The 15,814-nt window shown below is 45.0% G+C and overlaps 1 protein-coding gene across 3 annotated transcripts in view; it reads right to left on the bottom strand.

Moving 5' to 3' along the window:
- Positions 1–6,155: 6,155 nt before the first annotated feature.
- The window catches only part of LOC147099965 (synaptic vesicle glycoprotein 2B-like), a 199,840-nt gene continuing 190,181 nt past the window's right edge, over positions 6,156–15,814 (bottom strand). For all 3 annotated transcript variants that reach the window (XM_085968509.1, XM_085968510.1, XM_085968512.1), the window contains exon 13: positions 6,156–14,252. In XM_085968509.1, the coding sequence (XP_085824635.1) occupies positions 14,069–14,252 (184 nt within the window). In that variant the 3' untranslated portion in view covers positions 6,156–14,068. The remainder of the gene's footprint in view (positions 14,253–15,814) is intronic.

The following is a 15,814-nucleotide window of genomic DNA, read 5'->3' as shown; positions in this document are numbered from 1 at the left end:
AATATCTCTTAATGCCTCTTTACTTCTCCTGCCTTCCATCCTATCACAGACCTTCCCCTTTTGTTCTTTCATCCCCTCCCCCATTTCCCAGCCCCTAAACTTGCTTTTAAATCTGTTCCATTTCCTGCTTTTTTCCAGTTCTGATGAAAGGTCTTCGACCTGAAACGTTAACTCTGTTTCTCTCTCCACGGATGCTGCCCTGACCTGCTGAGTATCTCCAGCATTTTCTGTTTTTATTTCACTGTTGTACTTGTCTCGTCCACAAATACTTGTGTGATCGATGAGCCCAACGTCCAAAAATAATCACCGGAGGATAATCTACATTGTAGTTCGCAGACAGTCAATGGAGGAGCGTGCTTTATATTTTAGAATATTTTTGCATTGTTTTCTTTGACACTTTTTCTTTGGTCAACAAGGAAAGTGATGTTAAGCATTGGGGAATGGAACCTTTTGCCATTTCAGGCGATTAGATGTGGGGTAGAATCCCCATGACCTGGCCTCAACCACAGGAGAGCAACCGCCAAGTGTGATCAGTTTTTCACTGTCTCACATCTGGTTGTATCAGTGACCCTGTGGCTCAGTGGGTACCACCCTCACCTCTGAATCTGAAGGTTGTGGGTTCGAGTCTCACTCCAGAAACTTGAGCATAAAAATCTAGGTTGACACTCCCAGTGCAGTGCTGAGTGTGTGCTGCACTGTCGGAGGTGCCGTCTTTCGGATGAGCTGTTGAATCAAGGCCCCATCTGCCCTCTCAGGTGAACAGCAGTGGAGTGTCCTGGGCTAATATTTATCCCTCAATCAACATCACTAAAACAGATTATCTGGTTATTAACACATTGCTGTTTGTGGGAGCTTGCTGTGCACAAATTGGTTGCTGTGTTCAGTGGTGACGTTTGGGCATTGGGTAATGTTGTGTTGTGTGTTGTGTGTTGTGTGTTGGCATCACTCGTATACACACACTTGCTTTCTGCCCTCCACTGCAGTAGATCTTTGCTCTTGCTGGGGTACGATTCCAAAGGTGGGACCTTGGTCAAGTGGACTCCATCTGTGAGTGTAGAAAGGTAGTGGCAGCAGACTATTCAACCATGGGGGGATGATAGACAAGCCCAATCCTGTCATCCATGTCTATCCAGCAGGGCCACTGGAATGCGAGCAGGAACAACCCCCCAGGCTGATGTTCCACCTCTCGTCTCCCAAGTTGTCAGCTGTGGCTCAGTGGGCAGCACTCTCGCCTCTGGGTCAGAAGGTTGTGGGTTCAAGTCCCACTCCAGAGACTCGAGCACAAAAATCTAGGCTGATACTCCAGTGCAGTGCTGAGGGAGTGCTGCACTGTCGGAGGTGCCGTCTTTCGGATGAGACGTTAAAACGAGGCCCCGTCTGCTCTCTCAGGTGGACGTAAAAGATCCCATGGCACTATTTCGAAGAAGTGCAGGAGTTCTCCCTGGTGTCGTGGCCAATATTTATCCCTCAATCAAAATCTAAAACAGATTATCTGGTCATTATCACATTGCTGTTTGTGGGAGCTTGCTGTGTGTAAATTGGCTGCCGCGTTTCCCACATTACAACAGTGACTACACTTCAAAAAGTACTTCATTGGCTGTAAAGCACTTTGGGATGTCCAGAGGTCGTGAAAGGCGCTATGGAAATGCAAGTCTTTTCTTTCTTTCAGTGGTTTTGTGGCCAATTATGGAGTCCACTCCCCTGCCCTCGCTGAGATCAGAGAATCACACTTGGGACCCTGGTAACATAATGGCCCAGTAATTCCTGTCACAACGCGTAAGTACGGACGGGGTACTCACGCGTGTGCCCGGAGGAATTGCCGGTTTTCAGCATGCACAGCGCATGCGCTGAAAACCGGCATTTCCTGTCCTCTGACCCAAGGGGTTAAGAGGCAGTACGCGCGCGACTGCACAGGCAGCGCGAGCGCAGTGAAATTCCATTTTTTTTTCAGAGTTGCGCGCGTGTAAAGGCCTCCGGTCTTTACGCGTGGAAAAACCAGACGTATTTAGTTTTACAGGTAAGTGGGCTTTTAGTACAATGTAGAACATTTTTTTCCACAGGTTTGTTATTTTTAAAGAATTTACAGTAAGGTAAGTTTAGTTTTAGACCCTATTTTTTTTTAATTTATTTTTTACAAAAAGTTGATTAATTGTTTAAAACATTTTTTTAAACTTATTTATAGTTAATATAATCAGTGGGATGTTTTTTTAAAATTTTATTTAAAGTTAAAGTAGTGTTTTGGCAGCCCATACTTTTCATGAGTTTGACAGCTCTGTCAAACTCATGAATGAGTTTCCCCTCCCCTGATTGGCTGCACAGTGCTCACCTGATCACAGCCGGCACATCGCACTAACTACGCCGCTGGATCAGGTAAGCACAGCGCGCCGACATCTGAACCGGGCCTGTGACAGGAAATGCAAGCAGGCCCAGGCTTCAGATGTCGGCGCGCCGGGTGAGTGCACATCGGGGGCTTGCACACGCGGCAAGCTCCCGATCCTAATTTCAGGGCCAATACTGCACAGAGTGGTGCATTTACCCACTCAGCCATCAATGGAGTCCCCATGAGTGTTCAAACTTTCAGCCAACTCACGGTGATGTTGGCTCCTCTCCAGTTGCAGAGGTCACTTTCTGTCTGACACCAGTGGTCTGCTTCATAGTTCAGGCATTAGCGAGCTCGTCCCACCAAGAGCGCACGTTGAAAATATTGATGTGCCCTGCACACAATATATTGACCAAATGAACATTAGCCCTGAAGAGTGTGTTGAGGCCTGTTAGAGTACGCACCCATGTGTATGTGTGTGTGTCTGAGTGTGTGTGTGTCTGAGCGTGTGTGCGTGCGAGTGTGTGCGTGCAAGTGTGTGTCTGTGCGAGTGTGTGTCTGTGTGTGCGTGTGTGTGTCTGTGTGTGTGACTGTGTGTCTGTGTCTGTGTGTCTGTGTCTGTGTCTGTCTATGTCTGTGTGTGTGTGTCTATGTGTCTTCTACCTGTCCAGCTTTTCAATGGACCATCCAGAGATTTCCAAAAGTTAAACTTGAAAACCAAAGTCTGATTTTTTTTTTAAATAGAAGTCCATTTTCTCACTTTTTTCTGTGTCTCGAGCAGTTAATCAGAGTCCAAGCCCTGGTCTCACCCCATGCTCTGTTCCTAGCCAGGGATTTAATATAGGAAATGATGATAATCCTCCCTATGTGTGTGGGACATAGACCGAACCTCCCTCCCCCCTCCTTGGAGTTTCTAGTTCCAGCAGAGCTGCTGGTAAGGAGGCCAGGAGATGTCCATCAACTTGGTGGCAGTGTCTTTTCTAGACCCCTCTCCTGTATCGCCCATAGGCTGTGACCCGGGAGCAGGCCACTCATCCTGCCTCGGGGAGGTGGCCTGGACCATAAAGGGGGGAGAGAGGGAGGCGGACCTGAGCAGCCCGTGGCTGGATTTCCCAGCACTGTGGGGCAAGTCAAGATGTGCCCCTATTTGTGTGGGTATTTGCGAATTAGGTCTGCTTCCCCTGACCCTACTTACTCCAGCTGGGTTAGTGCTGGGATTGCTGGCCCGCAGGGCATGTCAAGAAAAAGTCTCTCTTTTTATGGTGCTTTCATCTCCTCTGGTGTCCTCCCTTCCATCAGGAGCAGGCAATTAGCTGTTCAACAGGCCTCTGCTCTTAAACTGACCACTGGGAGGCGCATGAGAACAAGTCAGAAGTGAAGCTCACTCCAATTCTCTCTCGTGTGGGTACTCCAACCCTCAGCTTGGCCACGCCTTACCCAAAACACCCTTGCCCAGATCATCAAACTCATAGTATATCACCACTCTGTGTACTTTAAAACAAATATGTTCTTAGGATGCACACAAGGCTGCATTTATTGCCCATCCCTAGTTTCCATAGTGATTGTTTTATAGCTAGACTGCTTCAGAATGTGGGACTGGAGTTGTGCGTGGGTCGGACCAGGAAAGGATGGCTCGTTCCCTTCCTCGGGGCTTCCATAGTCAATTGGTCTGATTCCAGCTCACAAGGTAGAATGACGTAGTATTTACAGCACAGAAACAGGCCATTCGGCCCAACAGGTCCATGCTCCACACTCGAGTCTCCACCCACCCTACTTCATCTCACCCTATGAGCAGATTCCTTTCTCCCCCATGTGCTTATCTAGCTTCCCCTTAAATGCAGCTATGCTATTCACCTCTCAACTACTCCACGTGGTAACAAGGTCCACATTCAAATTACTCTCTGGGTAAAGAAGTTTCTCCTGAATTCCCTGTTGGATTTATTAGTGACTATCTTATATTCATGGCCCCTAGTTTTGGACTCTGCCATAAGTGGAAACATCTTCTCTACGTCTACCCCATCAAACCCCATCATAATTTTAAAGACTTCTATCAGGTCACTCTCAGAAATGATCAGAGAAATGATCAGATTTATTGCATTTCCAACTTGCAGTGGTTGGATTTGAATACGTGACCTCTAGACTGTTAGTCTAGTACCACAATCACTACAATACTAAGCCAATGCGACTCTTTTTCCGTCCAACCAAACAGCCAAATGGGTACCACTGGAGACTGAATGGGATAATAGCCAATAGGAGCTTGGTATTTTGGGACGGGGGGGTGGGGTGGGGAAAAGGAGGTCGCTGGTTCCAATCCACATCCCAGCTCTCTTTGGTTTCATCGACCATTCATTCTGCACAGTTCTTCAAGGTGGGTTTGAGAACTCAAAGGTCCTTGTGAAAATACAGCAGGCTCACATTCAAACATTCAAATGTTTGCACTCAAAGGGACCTGGGTGTCCTTGTACATGAATCACAGACAGTTAACATGCAGGTACAGCAAGCAATGAGGAAAGCAAATGATATGTTAGCTTTTGTTACAAAGTGATTAGAGTATAAGAGTAAAGAAGTCTTACTACAATTATACAGGGCATTGGTGTACAGTTCTGGTCTCCTTACCCAAGGAAAGACATACTTGCCTTAGAGGGAGTGTAGCGAAGGTTCACTACACTGGTTCCTGGGATGAGGGGATTGCCCTATGAGGAGAGGTTGAGTAGGCTAGGCCTATATTCCCTAGAGTTTAGAAGAATGAGAGGTGATCTAATTGAAACATATAAAAATCTTAAGGGGCTTGACAGGGTTAATGCTGGGAAAATGTTTCCCCTGGCTGGGGAATCTAGAACACGGGGTCACAGTCACAGAATAAGGGGTCGGCCATTTAGGACTGAGATGAGGAGAAATTTCTTCACTCAGAGGGTTGTGACTCTTTGGAATTCTCTACCCCAGAGAGCTGTGGATGCTCAGTCATTGAGTATATTCAAGACAGAGGTTGATAAATATTTGGGAACAAAAGGAATTAAGGGATATGGGGATAGTGCGGGAAGGTGGAGTTGAGGTCGAAGATCAGCTATGATCTTGTTGAATGGCGGAGCAGGCTCGAAGGGCCAAATGGCCAACTCCTGCTTCTATTTCTTATGTTCTTATTATTCAGGTTTGACTGTGGGGTGCATCACAGCTTCGCCTGATGTGCCTTTACCTGGCATCCATACTTGCACCTTCTTCAGCACATGTTAGTAACATTGATGAGGAGCAGGAACCCTCCCTGACTTTTCCCCTCCCTGATCCAGTGGGAGACACTATAGACAGTTGTAAAGACCCAATACTGGCCTGACTAAGCCAAACCCAACATGGATAAAACCTGGGATCTTTTGTAACATAAGGCACTGCCTTTACCCAGTTGGCCATTGAGAGAACTCTAAAACACATGTACTTATATATAGAGATGTCCCATGGCTTTGTGTATGCTGAGTCAAGACCAAGATCAGGTGAAGTGGGGTTAGAGGCTGGCGGGATAACTGGACCAGGACACACAGATATAATTCAATCTCCATTTTAAAATGATGTAATCTGTCCTTATTTTTGTATTAACATTATAAATTCCTAAATTCACATCTATAGTGACAATTGTCTTTGAAAACTTGCTATGCTGTAACGGCATTCTCCCGTTGTTGTTAGCATTACAGCACCGCCACTGGCGGGAGGGTGTAATTACAATGTGACATGTTTACATATCATCATAAACACAGGCTTAGGAAAAAGTTGACAGGAAGTGTGCACAAGAGTAAGATTTTTCACATATATATATTTTTTAAATGAATTTCAGGTAAGACAAAAAATAAAACGTCCAATAATTGTTTTTTGTTTTAATATTACACACACGAAACAAAACAGACTCGGATTGTCAGCACCCGTCTCCATTTCTCAAGTGCAGCCAGACAAGCTTGTAGAAAAATAATTGTCAGATAAGACTGTGGTTAAACGTACGCCCAAATGAAAAATGAGAAATAAATTATTTATTCTCACCTCTGACAAGTGGACACGCCAGGTTTTATTTACAATTAACAACATACAGCACCCGCAAGGAGACTAACCTAACATCCATTAATGTGACGTGAAAACTGACACCAGCAGTACAAGACGCTTATCACATGTAAAGCTTTTTTTTTCTTCTTTTGGCTAAAGACTAAACATAGAAGTTTCTGACTGAGGTGCGAAGATTGAAAAAGAAAGGGTTATTGCCTTCGATCAGAATAAATAATTTTATAAAATGTTCCTTCTTTTTAATGAGTTGATGTGTCCAGCGGTGGACGTTTTGTAGTAGACAGCCTCTAATGCCAAAGTAAAGCAATCACTCTCCTTAAAACCATGCATTTCTATAGATGCATATAAATGATACATATTTATACTGCAGTGAATGATTTGTCGACATGTGAATGGCGAAGCAGCATGCACATTTAGACATTACACCGACATTATCTGTTTTCTTTACATTTTATAACCCATATACAGTCATTTAATACTGAACCCCTTTATGTCACAATGATTGCGTCAGTGAAGCTAACAGTGTGAATTACTCGGATATAATGCGCTTTCCACCAAAGAATCCGTGACACCTGTTGCACTCTGTCAAATTGTAGACGGTTCCGTGGTGATTTTTTTTTTTGTCGTTGTCTTTGGTGCCTAATGGACCGGCATCTCCAGACAATTTTAGCTCCAGCATCTCATAGTAAATCTCAGGGCTGGAAGAGGCTATGGAGTAGATTTTCAGCTGGCAGCCCGGGTGTAAAACTGGCACTACACTGGCATTATGTTCTTATGTCAAAAACCTCCCAATAAATAAGTCCAACGAGTTTGCCTTCCTGCTTTTGCTTCTCTTTAAGATACCTGTCCAATTTTACTTTGAAGAGATCTAAGCTACTTGCTGCTACAGTCTCCTTTGATAGAACCGAACAGCCCCTCATTAATGTTTTCTTAAGCTCTTCCTGAATTCATCTCTTCTGAGCTGCATCCTATTAGCTCATACAGCCCTGACTGATCCTTTGCATCCCGAAGGACTATTGATTTGGAAACCTCAATCAGATCCCCCTCAGATTTCTCTCCAGTGGGAAACGGTCCCAGTTCTTTGAGTCAATCTTCCAGTTTTATTCTCTCGTTCCCTTATTATTCTAGTAGCTCTTCTCTGTACCTTTTCCATCTCAGCCACATCCTTTCTGAGGTAGGGCCTGAAGTATTTGTCCTCTGTCTGTTCTGTTTCTTAAGTGGATGAGTTTACCCTTATCCACATTAAAGTGTATCTGCCAATTATCTGCCCACCTCCCCAAACAATCCAAGACCCCTTGTAGCCTGTCACCAACTTAACCACTCCTCCTATTTTGGTGTTATCTGCAAACTTTGAGATGGTGCTACCACCTTCCACATCATTTAGGAAAATGTTGAAGTGTAGCGATCCTACCACTGAGCTTCTCTCCTCTCCATCCAGAATACTTCCTGATCACGCAGACCCTCTGTCTCCCTTTTGTCTACCCGCAATTCAAGCCATCTCAGCACACTGACAACCGAAAGCAAGCCAGCTAATTTCTGAACTAGTGTTCCCATCAGAAGCTTTACTGAAATCTGAGGACATTGAAACGTATAAAATTCTGACAGGGCTAGACAGACTGGGTGCAGGGAGGATGTTTCCCCTGGCTGGAAGATCTAGAATGAGGGGTCACAGTCTCAGGATACGGGGTAGGACATTTAGGACTGAGATGAGGAGAAATTTCTTCACTCAAAGGGTGGTGAACCTGTGGAATTCTCTACCCCAGAAAGCTGTGGCGGCCAAGTCACTGAATATATTTAAGAAGGAGATACAGTAGATAGATTTCTAGACACAAAAGGCATCAAGAGGTATGTGGAGAGAGCGGGAATATGGTATTGAGATAGAGGATCAACCGTGATCGTGTTGAATGGCGGAGCAGGCTCGAAGGGCTGAATGGCCTACTCCTGCTCCTATTTTTCTATGTTTCTATGACATCACCTCTACATTCTCGCATTTATCTGCATCTTTTGTTACTTTATCAAAAAATTCTGGCAGGCTACTGGCATTCTAGCATGGAGCTGAGCTTCAATCTTAGAATCATACAGCACAGGAGGAGGCCATTTGGCCCATCGTGCCCGGGCCAGCTCTATCCAGGTTTCCAAACTCAAGATTTCTAATCTTACAATAGAAGATACTGAGATTTTTTTTCCCCCCCTCTCCTCCTCTCCTGAAGGTGTTGATTCATGCCGGGATACGGTTTCACGTACGCTAGTAGCCCCTTAGTTCCCCACCACTCCTTCCCCCACCCCACTCCATCATGAGCGAGCCAGGACAAGTGAGTGTCAGTGGGCGATGCAAGCATTGGCAGGGACAACACAGTTGAGCCTGATTCTATCCTAAAGCCCCATCCTCCCAGTGTCCAACACAGATCACCAGATGGCAATCAGAAGTGGAAATTCTTGTCTGATTTTATCCCTCTGTATCCCAATGGCATTGAGACCAACTGTAGCATCCTCATCCACACCTCAACCGACCCTCAGCACAACCCAGAAGCTGAACACGGGACATTTTGGGCCGTATGTGCCAGGCCTTACACCACTTATATTAAACACATATTTACAATTATTTTCTAACAAGCTTCACTATGACTGTTAGATTATGCTGAGCCTCATTTTAAAATCAGTACCTAAGTCCAAATATGACCAAACTGCACCCATCTAAAAATGGAGTAAAAAGGGATTGAATCTGGGAACCCTGAATTAAAAACAGAAAATGCTGGAAATTCACAGCAGGTCAATTAGCATCTAAAAGAGAAAAAAAAACAGGTTAGCATTTCGCAAGTCTTATATGAGGACAGTCTGAAGAAGGTTGGGCTTTTCATCCTTGAATGGAGACATCTGAGAGGGGACCTTCTTGAGGTTTTACAAGATTATAAACGGAATGGGAAAGGTAAATCTGGAAAATTACTTTAAATTGAACCGTAAGAGTAGGGTGAGAGGTCGCAGGTCAAAACTAGTAAACGGCACCTTTGAGACCGAGATCAGAACTTGCTCTTTCCTCCCCAAAGGGTGATCAGCACTTGGAATGGACTGCCACAAAAAGGAGGCAAAAAAAAACAAAACCATTTCAGAACTAAAGGAATGCTGCATGGGGTCACTGTGGATGAATGAGCTAAGATGGGACAAATGGCCTCCCTGATCTGTAATGACACTGTGCAGACCTTTCATCAGAAATGCACTGATTTTTTTCTTTCATCCGTCTTTCGGATGAGACATTAGACCGAGGCCCTGTTTGCCCTCTCAGGTGGACGTAAAAGATTCCATGGCCACTATTTCGAAGATGAGCAGGGGAGTTATCCCCGGTGTCCTGGGGCTAGTATTTCTCCCTCAACCAACATTAACAAAAACAGATTACCTGGTCATTTTCACACTGCTGTTTGTGGGAGCTTGCTGTGCGCAAATTGGCTGCCGCGTTTCCTACATAACAACAGCGACTCCACTTCAAAAAGTACTTCATTGGCTGTAAAGCACTTTGAGACGTTCGGTGATTGTGAAAGGCGCTATAGAAATGCAAGTTCTGCGTTCAGCAGCGAATGGTTTTGATTGATAGGTTCCTGCAGCAACCAGCATGCATACTGTGAACATACAGACAATCCAGGGGTTAAGCAGCGGTTCAGTGGAGAGCTCAGAGATGGGAAAATATTTGCTATTTATGGTTGGATTGTGACTGCTAAATATTAATGCCTCATAAATGATAAATGGCCCTTTTTTATTATTTTGGAGTGAGATATTTCTTGTCAAAATATAATCGTTAAAAAAAGAATTGCAACGGACCGCTGGCTCTCGGCATCTGCACTGCAAACACTGTGCAGAACGAATTTTCCAATTTCAACATTATAATCATTTTTAGACCAATATATGTTGGATATATCCTGGAACAGAAAACATTTGCCGGGCTAAGGGAGCGGGACTAATTGGACAGATCTTTCAAAGAGCCAGCACAGGCACGATGGGCTGAATGGCCTCCTTCTGTGCTGTGTGATGATAGGCAGATTTTGTTTTGGTTTGTACTCATCAAGGTGAGGAATGAAGCACTTTTTATTTCCATTCCAGGCACCCATTGTGAGCCTCAAGCATTCCCTGCTCAGGTCTTGCACACTGGTTGGACACAGAATAAAGTGTTCTCCACTCTCTTCTATCAGCCCCAAACCATCTCGCACAACGGTCTGGCGCTTGTTCCATTTCCTTGAATGAGATTGCCAGTTTAGTGGCAAATAAGGGATAACGTTGTACTTTGGGGCCCTTACAGCCAGTTGACAGAGGAGAGCTTCATCTGTCGATCAGGGCTGGATGTGAACCCAGAGGTAGAAGGCCAGTGTCTAGACCCCCCCACCCTTGCTCGGCTCAGCTCCCTTGCCCTTACGAGACCAAGCCACTAAACTCAACTCACGCAACATCTGCAACTCCTCGTCTCCCCCTCCTTATGCTCCAACACTGGGGACTGCTCGTTCCACCGTCATGCCCTTTGCTCCCACACTACATCCTTCTGTCAGGCCACCCCCTCCCGGCTTTCAAAAACCTCCTCAAAATATTGCTCTTCTAGCCCACTTTTAGCCCCTCCATCTCCCTACTTTGCCTCCTATGCAGCATCCACTATTCTCCTTACTATAAACCACTTTGAGACACGTTCCTGTTAGTGAGAAAGGCCATATAAATATATGTAGTTACTGCTTGTACGAGAGCAGAACAATATACTGAATGCAATCAGGAATCGGAGCGCTTTATGATGATTTAGTGTATGGTAAATAACGTTGTATCATAGAGTAATTGTATAGCTGTAACACATCCACAGTCTGCTAGGCTGGCTGGTGCTGGTTCATTTGAAATTCAGTTCTTATCATTTAATATCTCTTCAGACAATAGCTGAATTGGAATGTGCTTATCAAGGTGAGGGTAGCAACAGGTTCACACAATGTTACACGGATTATACTACAGCTTAAAAGAAGCTATCTAAAGCAACTCCCATTTTTGATATTTATAACCTCCTTTACATTTCGCCATTGGGTTCTGATGACTGATTCCAAGTTTAGCCCCTTCAGTTTGGGTCTATCGCTGCCATTTTCTGCCACTGGACTCTCCCACAGCTGATTGCATCACACCAAGAGAAGCCAAGAAGATTGTAGGTAAAGGTTCTTCTGTTTATTCCTGTCAGCTTTGTGCTCACCAAGATGAGGGAGGTTACTGCAGATTAGATGCAGGGTAAACCTCGCTCTACGCCAATGTGCCTTGACATCTTCTTCACTTCCTACTGCACCAGCGTGACATTTTTCCATGTCCCACCACAACCAGTTCTGCATCACATATACATTATCACTGGAACCTTGTTTTTTAATTACATTCTGAAAACGTGGGCAAGATCAGCATTTATTGCCCAACCTTGTATAATTGAATGGCTTTGCTGGGCCACTTCAGATGGCAGTTACAAGGTACAAGTTACATTGGTGTGGAACTGGAGTCACATATAGGCCAGACTGGGTAAGGACAGTAGGTTTCCGTCCCTAAAGGACATTAATTTCCTACATTACAACAGTGACTACCCTTCAAAAGTACTTCAACTAGATGCAGGAAGGATGTTCCCGATGGCGGGGAAGTCCAGAACCAGGGGTCACAGTCTAAAGATAAGGGGGTAAGCCATTTAGGACAGAGATGAGGAGGAATTTCTTCACCCAGAGAGTGGTGAACCTGTGGAATTCTCTACCACAGAAGGCAGTTGAGGCCAATTCATTAAATATATTCAAGAAGGAGTTAAATATATTTCTTAAGGCTAAAGGGATCAAGGGATATGGGGAGAAGGCAGGGACAGGGTACTGAATTTGGATGGTCAGCCATGATCTTATTGAATGGCGGAGCAGGCTCGAGGGGCCGAATGGCCTACTCCTGCTCCTATCTTCTATGTTTCTATTGGCCGTAAAGCACTTTGGTCTTCAGATTGTGAAAGGCGCTATATAAATGCAATTTCCTCCTGCCTTTTATTTCCAGACATTTTTTTTTAAACTGAATTCAAAATCACTTGGGGACTCACATTCTCTGAGCCTCTGGATTACTAGTCCAGTAACATAACCGCAATGCTACCATACCGACTGCCAAACTCGTATCACATAGCACCTGTACAGACAGCAAACTGCATCCCACCAAACTGGATGGCACTTGATGGCAGGTCCCCAGGCTGAAATACCACTGAACTACCCAGTCCCACGTAAAGGCTCTCTGTTGCAGTATGTTACCAAAATCTTGAACATATAAAGATGTTTAGATTTACATGCACCATTTTTCATTTTGCGCTGCGTTCTATTTGAAAATGTAATGTGCTGTACATTTTACTAATATAGGGCAGTTGGCAAGCCGAGGGAATGGGCTTAGCACAACACATTCAACACTGTAGCTCACTGCACTGCACCTTGTGCCTGAATGAATGAGAGTTGATTTAATATCAGTAACCTTGCTCAATTTGTACTGCCTTATACGTCCCTATGTGGCCACTCTCTTCAGAAGGTCTCAACACAATGTCTACTTCCAGTGTCATGTTGACAATCTGTACACAACACGATGGGGAACAGATAAGTAATAAATTGAAATAAAATAATTCTGATGTATTATCCTGCCATTGAAGTGTCTCAAAGCCTGGTGAATTCTTTTTGCTATACTTATGAATATTCTCTATACAATATACGTCCCACAAACAGCAATGATTTGAATGACCAGTAAATCTGATTTTTGGTGGTATTTGTTGAAAGAGGACACCAGGACACCCTGCTTTTCTATCGTTCCTGCCATGGTACCTTTAATGTCCACCTATAAAGCAGGCGGGGCTCTGGTTTAATGTCTCCTCTGAAAAAACAGCACTTTGAACAATGTGCTGAGATCCTGGAGAGTGACTTAAACCCACGACCTCCTGGCTGAGAGTGTTATCAACTGAGCCAAGCTAACACTGAGCTAGGGGAAGAAAGCTTGCTTCCCATTCATGTGGCGATCGGGGCAAGTGTGAGCAATAATGTACCCTCAACCACCTGGATTACTGCATATGGTGCTTTGACAATTCTTCTGGCTCCATCTGGCGAAGGCCCATCATGGAATAAGCATGCTAAGCCAAAGAGTTCCCATTGATGTACTGTTGCTGAAGGTGGAGACATGAGCTAACAGTCAGGAAGTTGTCCCTTTAACAGTACAAGCACTATTTCATCCAAACCAGTAATAGCACAATTTCAATGGCGCTAGTTCATGATTTGCAGCAGTTTTGAGGGGATCTCCACCAAGATCTCAACACCTTGCAAGATTAGCATGAAGTAACCTTGGAAGAAATTCCGTGGGCAGACCTAAAAATTGGTATCAGAGGACTTGCCCTTTAAAAGGGCAAATCCAATTGCAATGAAGTACATATGATTAGCAAAGGAGAGAAGAACCACAAGAACAGGTTAACATCAAATTTGAAGTGCGCAACGCTCAACAATGAAAATGGTTTCCGATCTTCCCCATCCCAGCCTTATGGGGTATGTGTGCAGGGCGACTTCTGTAAATATGTGTTAACTAGCTACGTGAAACCGTATTGAGTGCACAGATAGCACAAGTATGTCCAGTCACAGAAAGCACAGATGGTCGAGTGGATGCTTTAGGCTGTAAGGACAGTGGTTAGCAGCTGTGCATATACTGTGAGTCCAGAAGTGTTTGGAGAGCCCCTCACATCAGAACTTGCTCCCGGGTCTCGGGGAGTCGGAGACCAAGCAGGGCACCTCCTACTAACGCAATAGAAGCCAGCAAGATAGGGATCACCTTAGTTATCTCCACAAATGAGGCAAATATTGATATACCCAGTATCGCAGCAAACTTAGAGAGTCCATTCAGAATACCAAATGCAGTTGCCCTGTGGAAAGAAAAATAGAGATTTAGTTCCACTACTAATCATAGCATGTTTCTATATTTCTTAAGGCTAAAGGGATCAAGGGATATGGGGAGAAGGCAGGGACAGGGTACTGAATTTAGATGATCAGCCATGAACTCATTAAATGGAGTACCAGGCTCGAGGGGCCGAATGGCCTACTCCTGCTCCTATCTTCTATGTTTCTATGTTTCTAAATCGTGTTCTCCAGACAATGTTCTTACAGATTTGTCAAATGCCGAGGAAGTCATATATTGGGAGATGTGACGTAGTAAAGGCTTACAGTGTAACAATTTCCATTTCCAAACGGTGATGATGCAGGGAGGAGGAGGAGCTTGTCGAATTTGGAATTTAGGAGGAGCAGGAGAGGAAAGTTCAGAGGAAGAATGGCCCCGGCAGCAATGTTGCCGTTATGTTGTGCGGCCGCACAGCGGTCTGGAGGTCCCGCACAGACCGCTCAACGGCTTTTAAATAGAAACTTTGAATGGGCTTTGAATGGGCCATGTAGCCCGTTAAAGAGGCCGCACACCCGCAAAACAATTTTTAGGGGGAACATTGCCTAGCGGTATTGCTAAACTAGAGAAAGGCAGCAATGCTTATGGCAGGGAGAGGTCAACGGTAAAAGAAAGGTCAGCTATCAGACAACAACTTGCATTTATACAGCATCTTTAATGTAGTAAAACGTCCCAAGATGCTTCATGGGTGCATTATCAAACAAAATCTGACAACGAGCCACATTAGGACAGGTGAGCAAAAGCTTGGTCAAAGAGGTAGGTTTTAAGGAACATCTTAAAAGGAGGAGAGAAAGGCAGAGAGGCCGAGAGGCTTAGGGAGGGAATTCTAGGGCTTAGGGCCCAGGCAGCTGAAGGCACGGCCGCCAACGGTGGAGCGATGAAAATTGGGAATGCGCAAGAGGCCAGAATCGGCAGAGCGCAGGGATCTCGGAGGTTTATGTTGACTACAGGAAACTTTTGTTTATCCGGAGGTTAAATGTCCGGAAAGCTCTATCCACCAGCAAAATTCAGGAGTCGGTTCAGATAAGTTTTTTTTCTTTTCGTTGCTTTTTTTCCTGCAGTCGTGGCTCTGCAAGGTCTAGCTGAAGCTGTTGCTTAGCTACAGAGACGCTTGCAAGCTACGCCGACTGTTTTGAAGCTGTTGCTAAGCAACAGGGTTTGTTGCTTCACACGGAGCTCAGAAGCTCCGTATGTTTTAACATTAGCGCTGGTTTCTACGGCAGTTTTGATGGGACGGCACCAGCTCGGTCCCGTCAGTGCCGGATACCAGAAAGTTTCCTGTAGTATGCATCCTTCGAGGTTCCCACTGCTGATCCTGGCCTCCAGTGTACGTATAAGAGGCTTTCATATTTCAGTACCTGAGTTGCAATAGCAGTGCTTTACCAACCTCTCTCCCCTATTTACATTTCCAGCCGGCACCATTCTCTGGGCTGAAACTTAGCTAGTGAATCCTGTGACCCCTGCAAAAGTGGCCCTCCGCTGCCACTCGAAAGGGAAGTCAGCAAGTTTACTCACTACAGCCTCTGGCAAGAA

This window comes from Somniosus microcephalus, chromosome 27 (assembly GCF_052327205.1).
Source record: "Somniosus microcephalus isolate GS21.2 chromosome 27, FLI_Smic_1.0, whole genome shotgun sequence".
Taxonomy (NCBI): Eukaryota; Metazoa; Chordata; class Chondrichthyes; order Squaliformes; family Somniosidae; genus Somniosus; species Somniosus microcephalus.
Note: the sequence above shows the minus strand (reverse complement) of the source record. Positions and strands in the feature narration are given on the sequence as shown.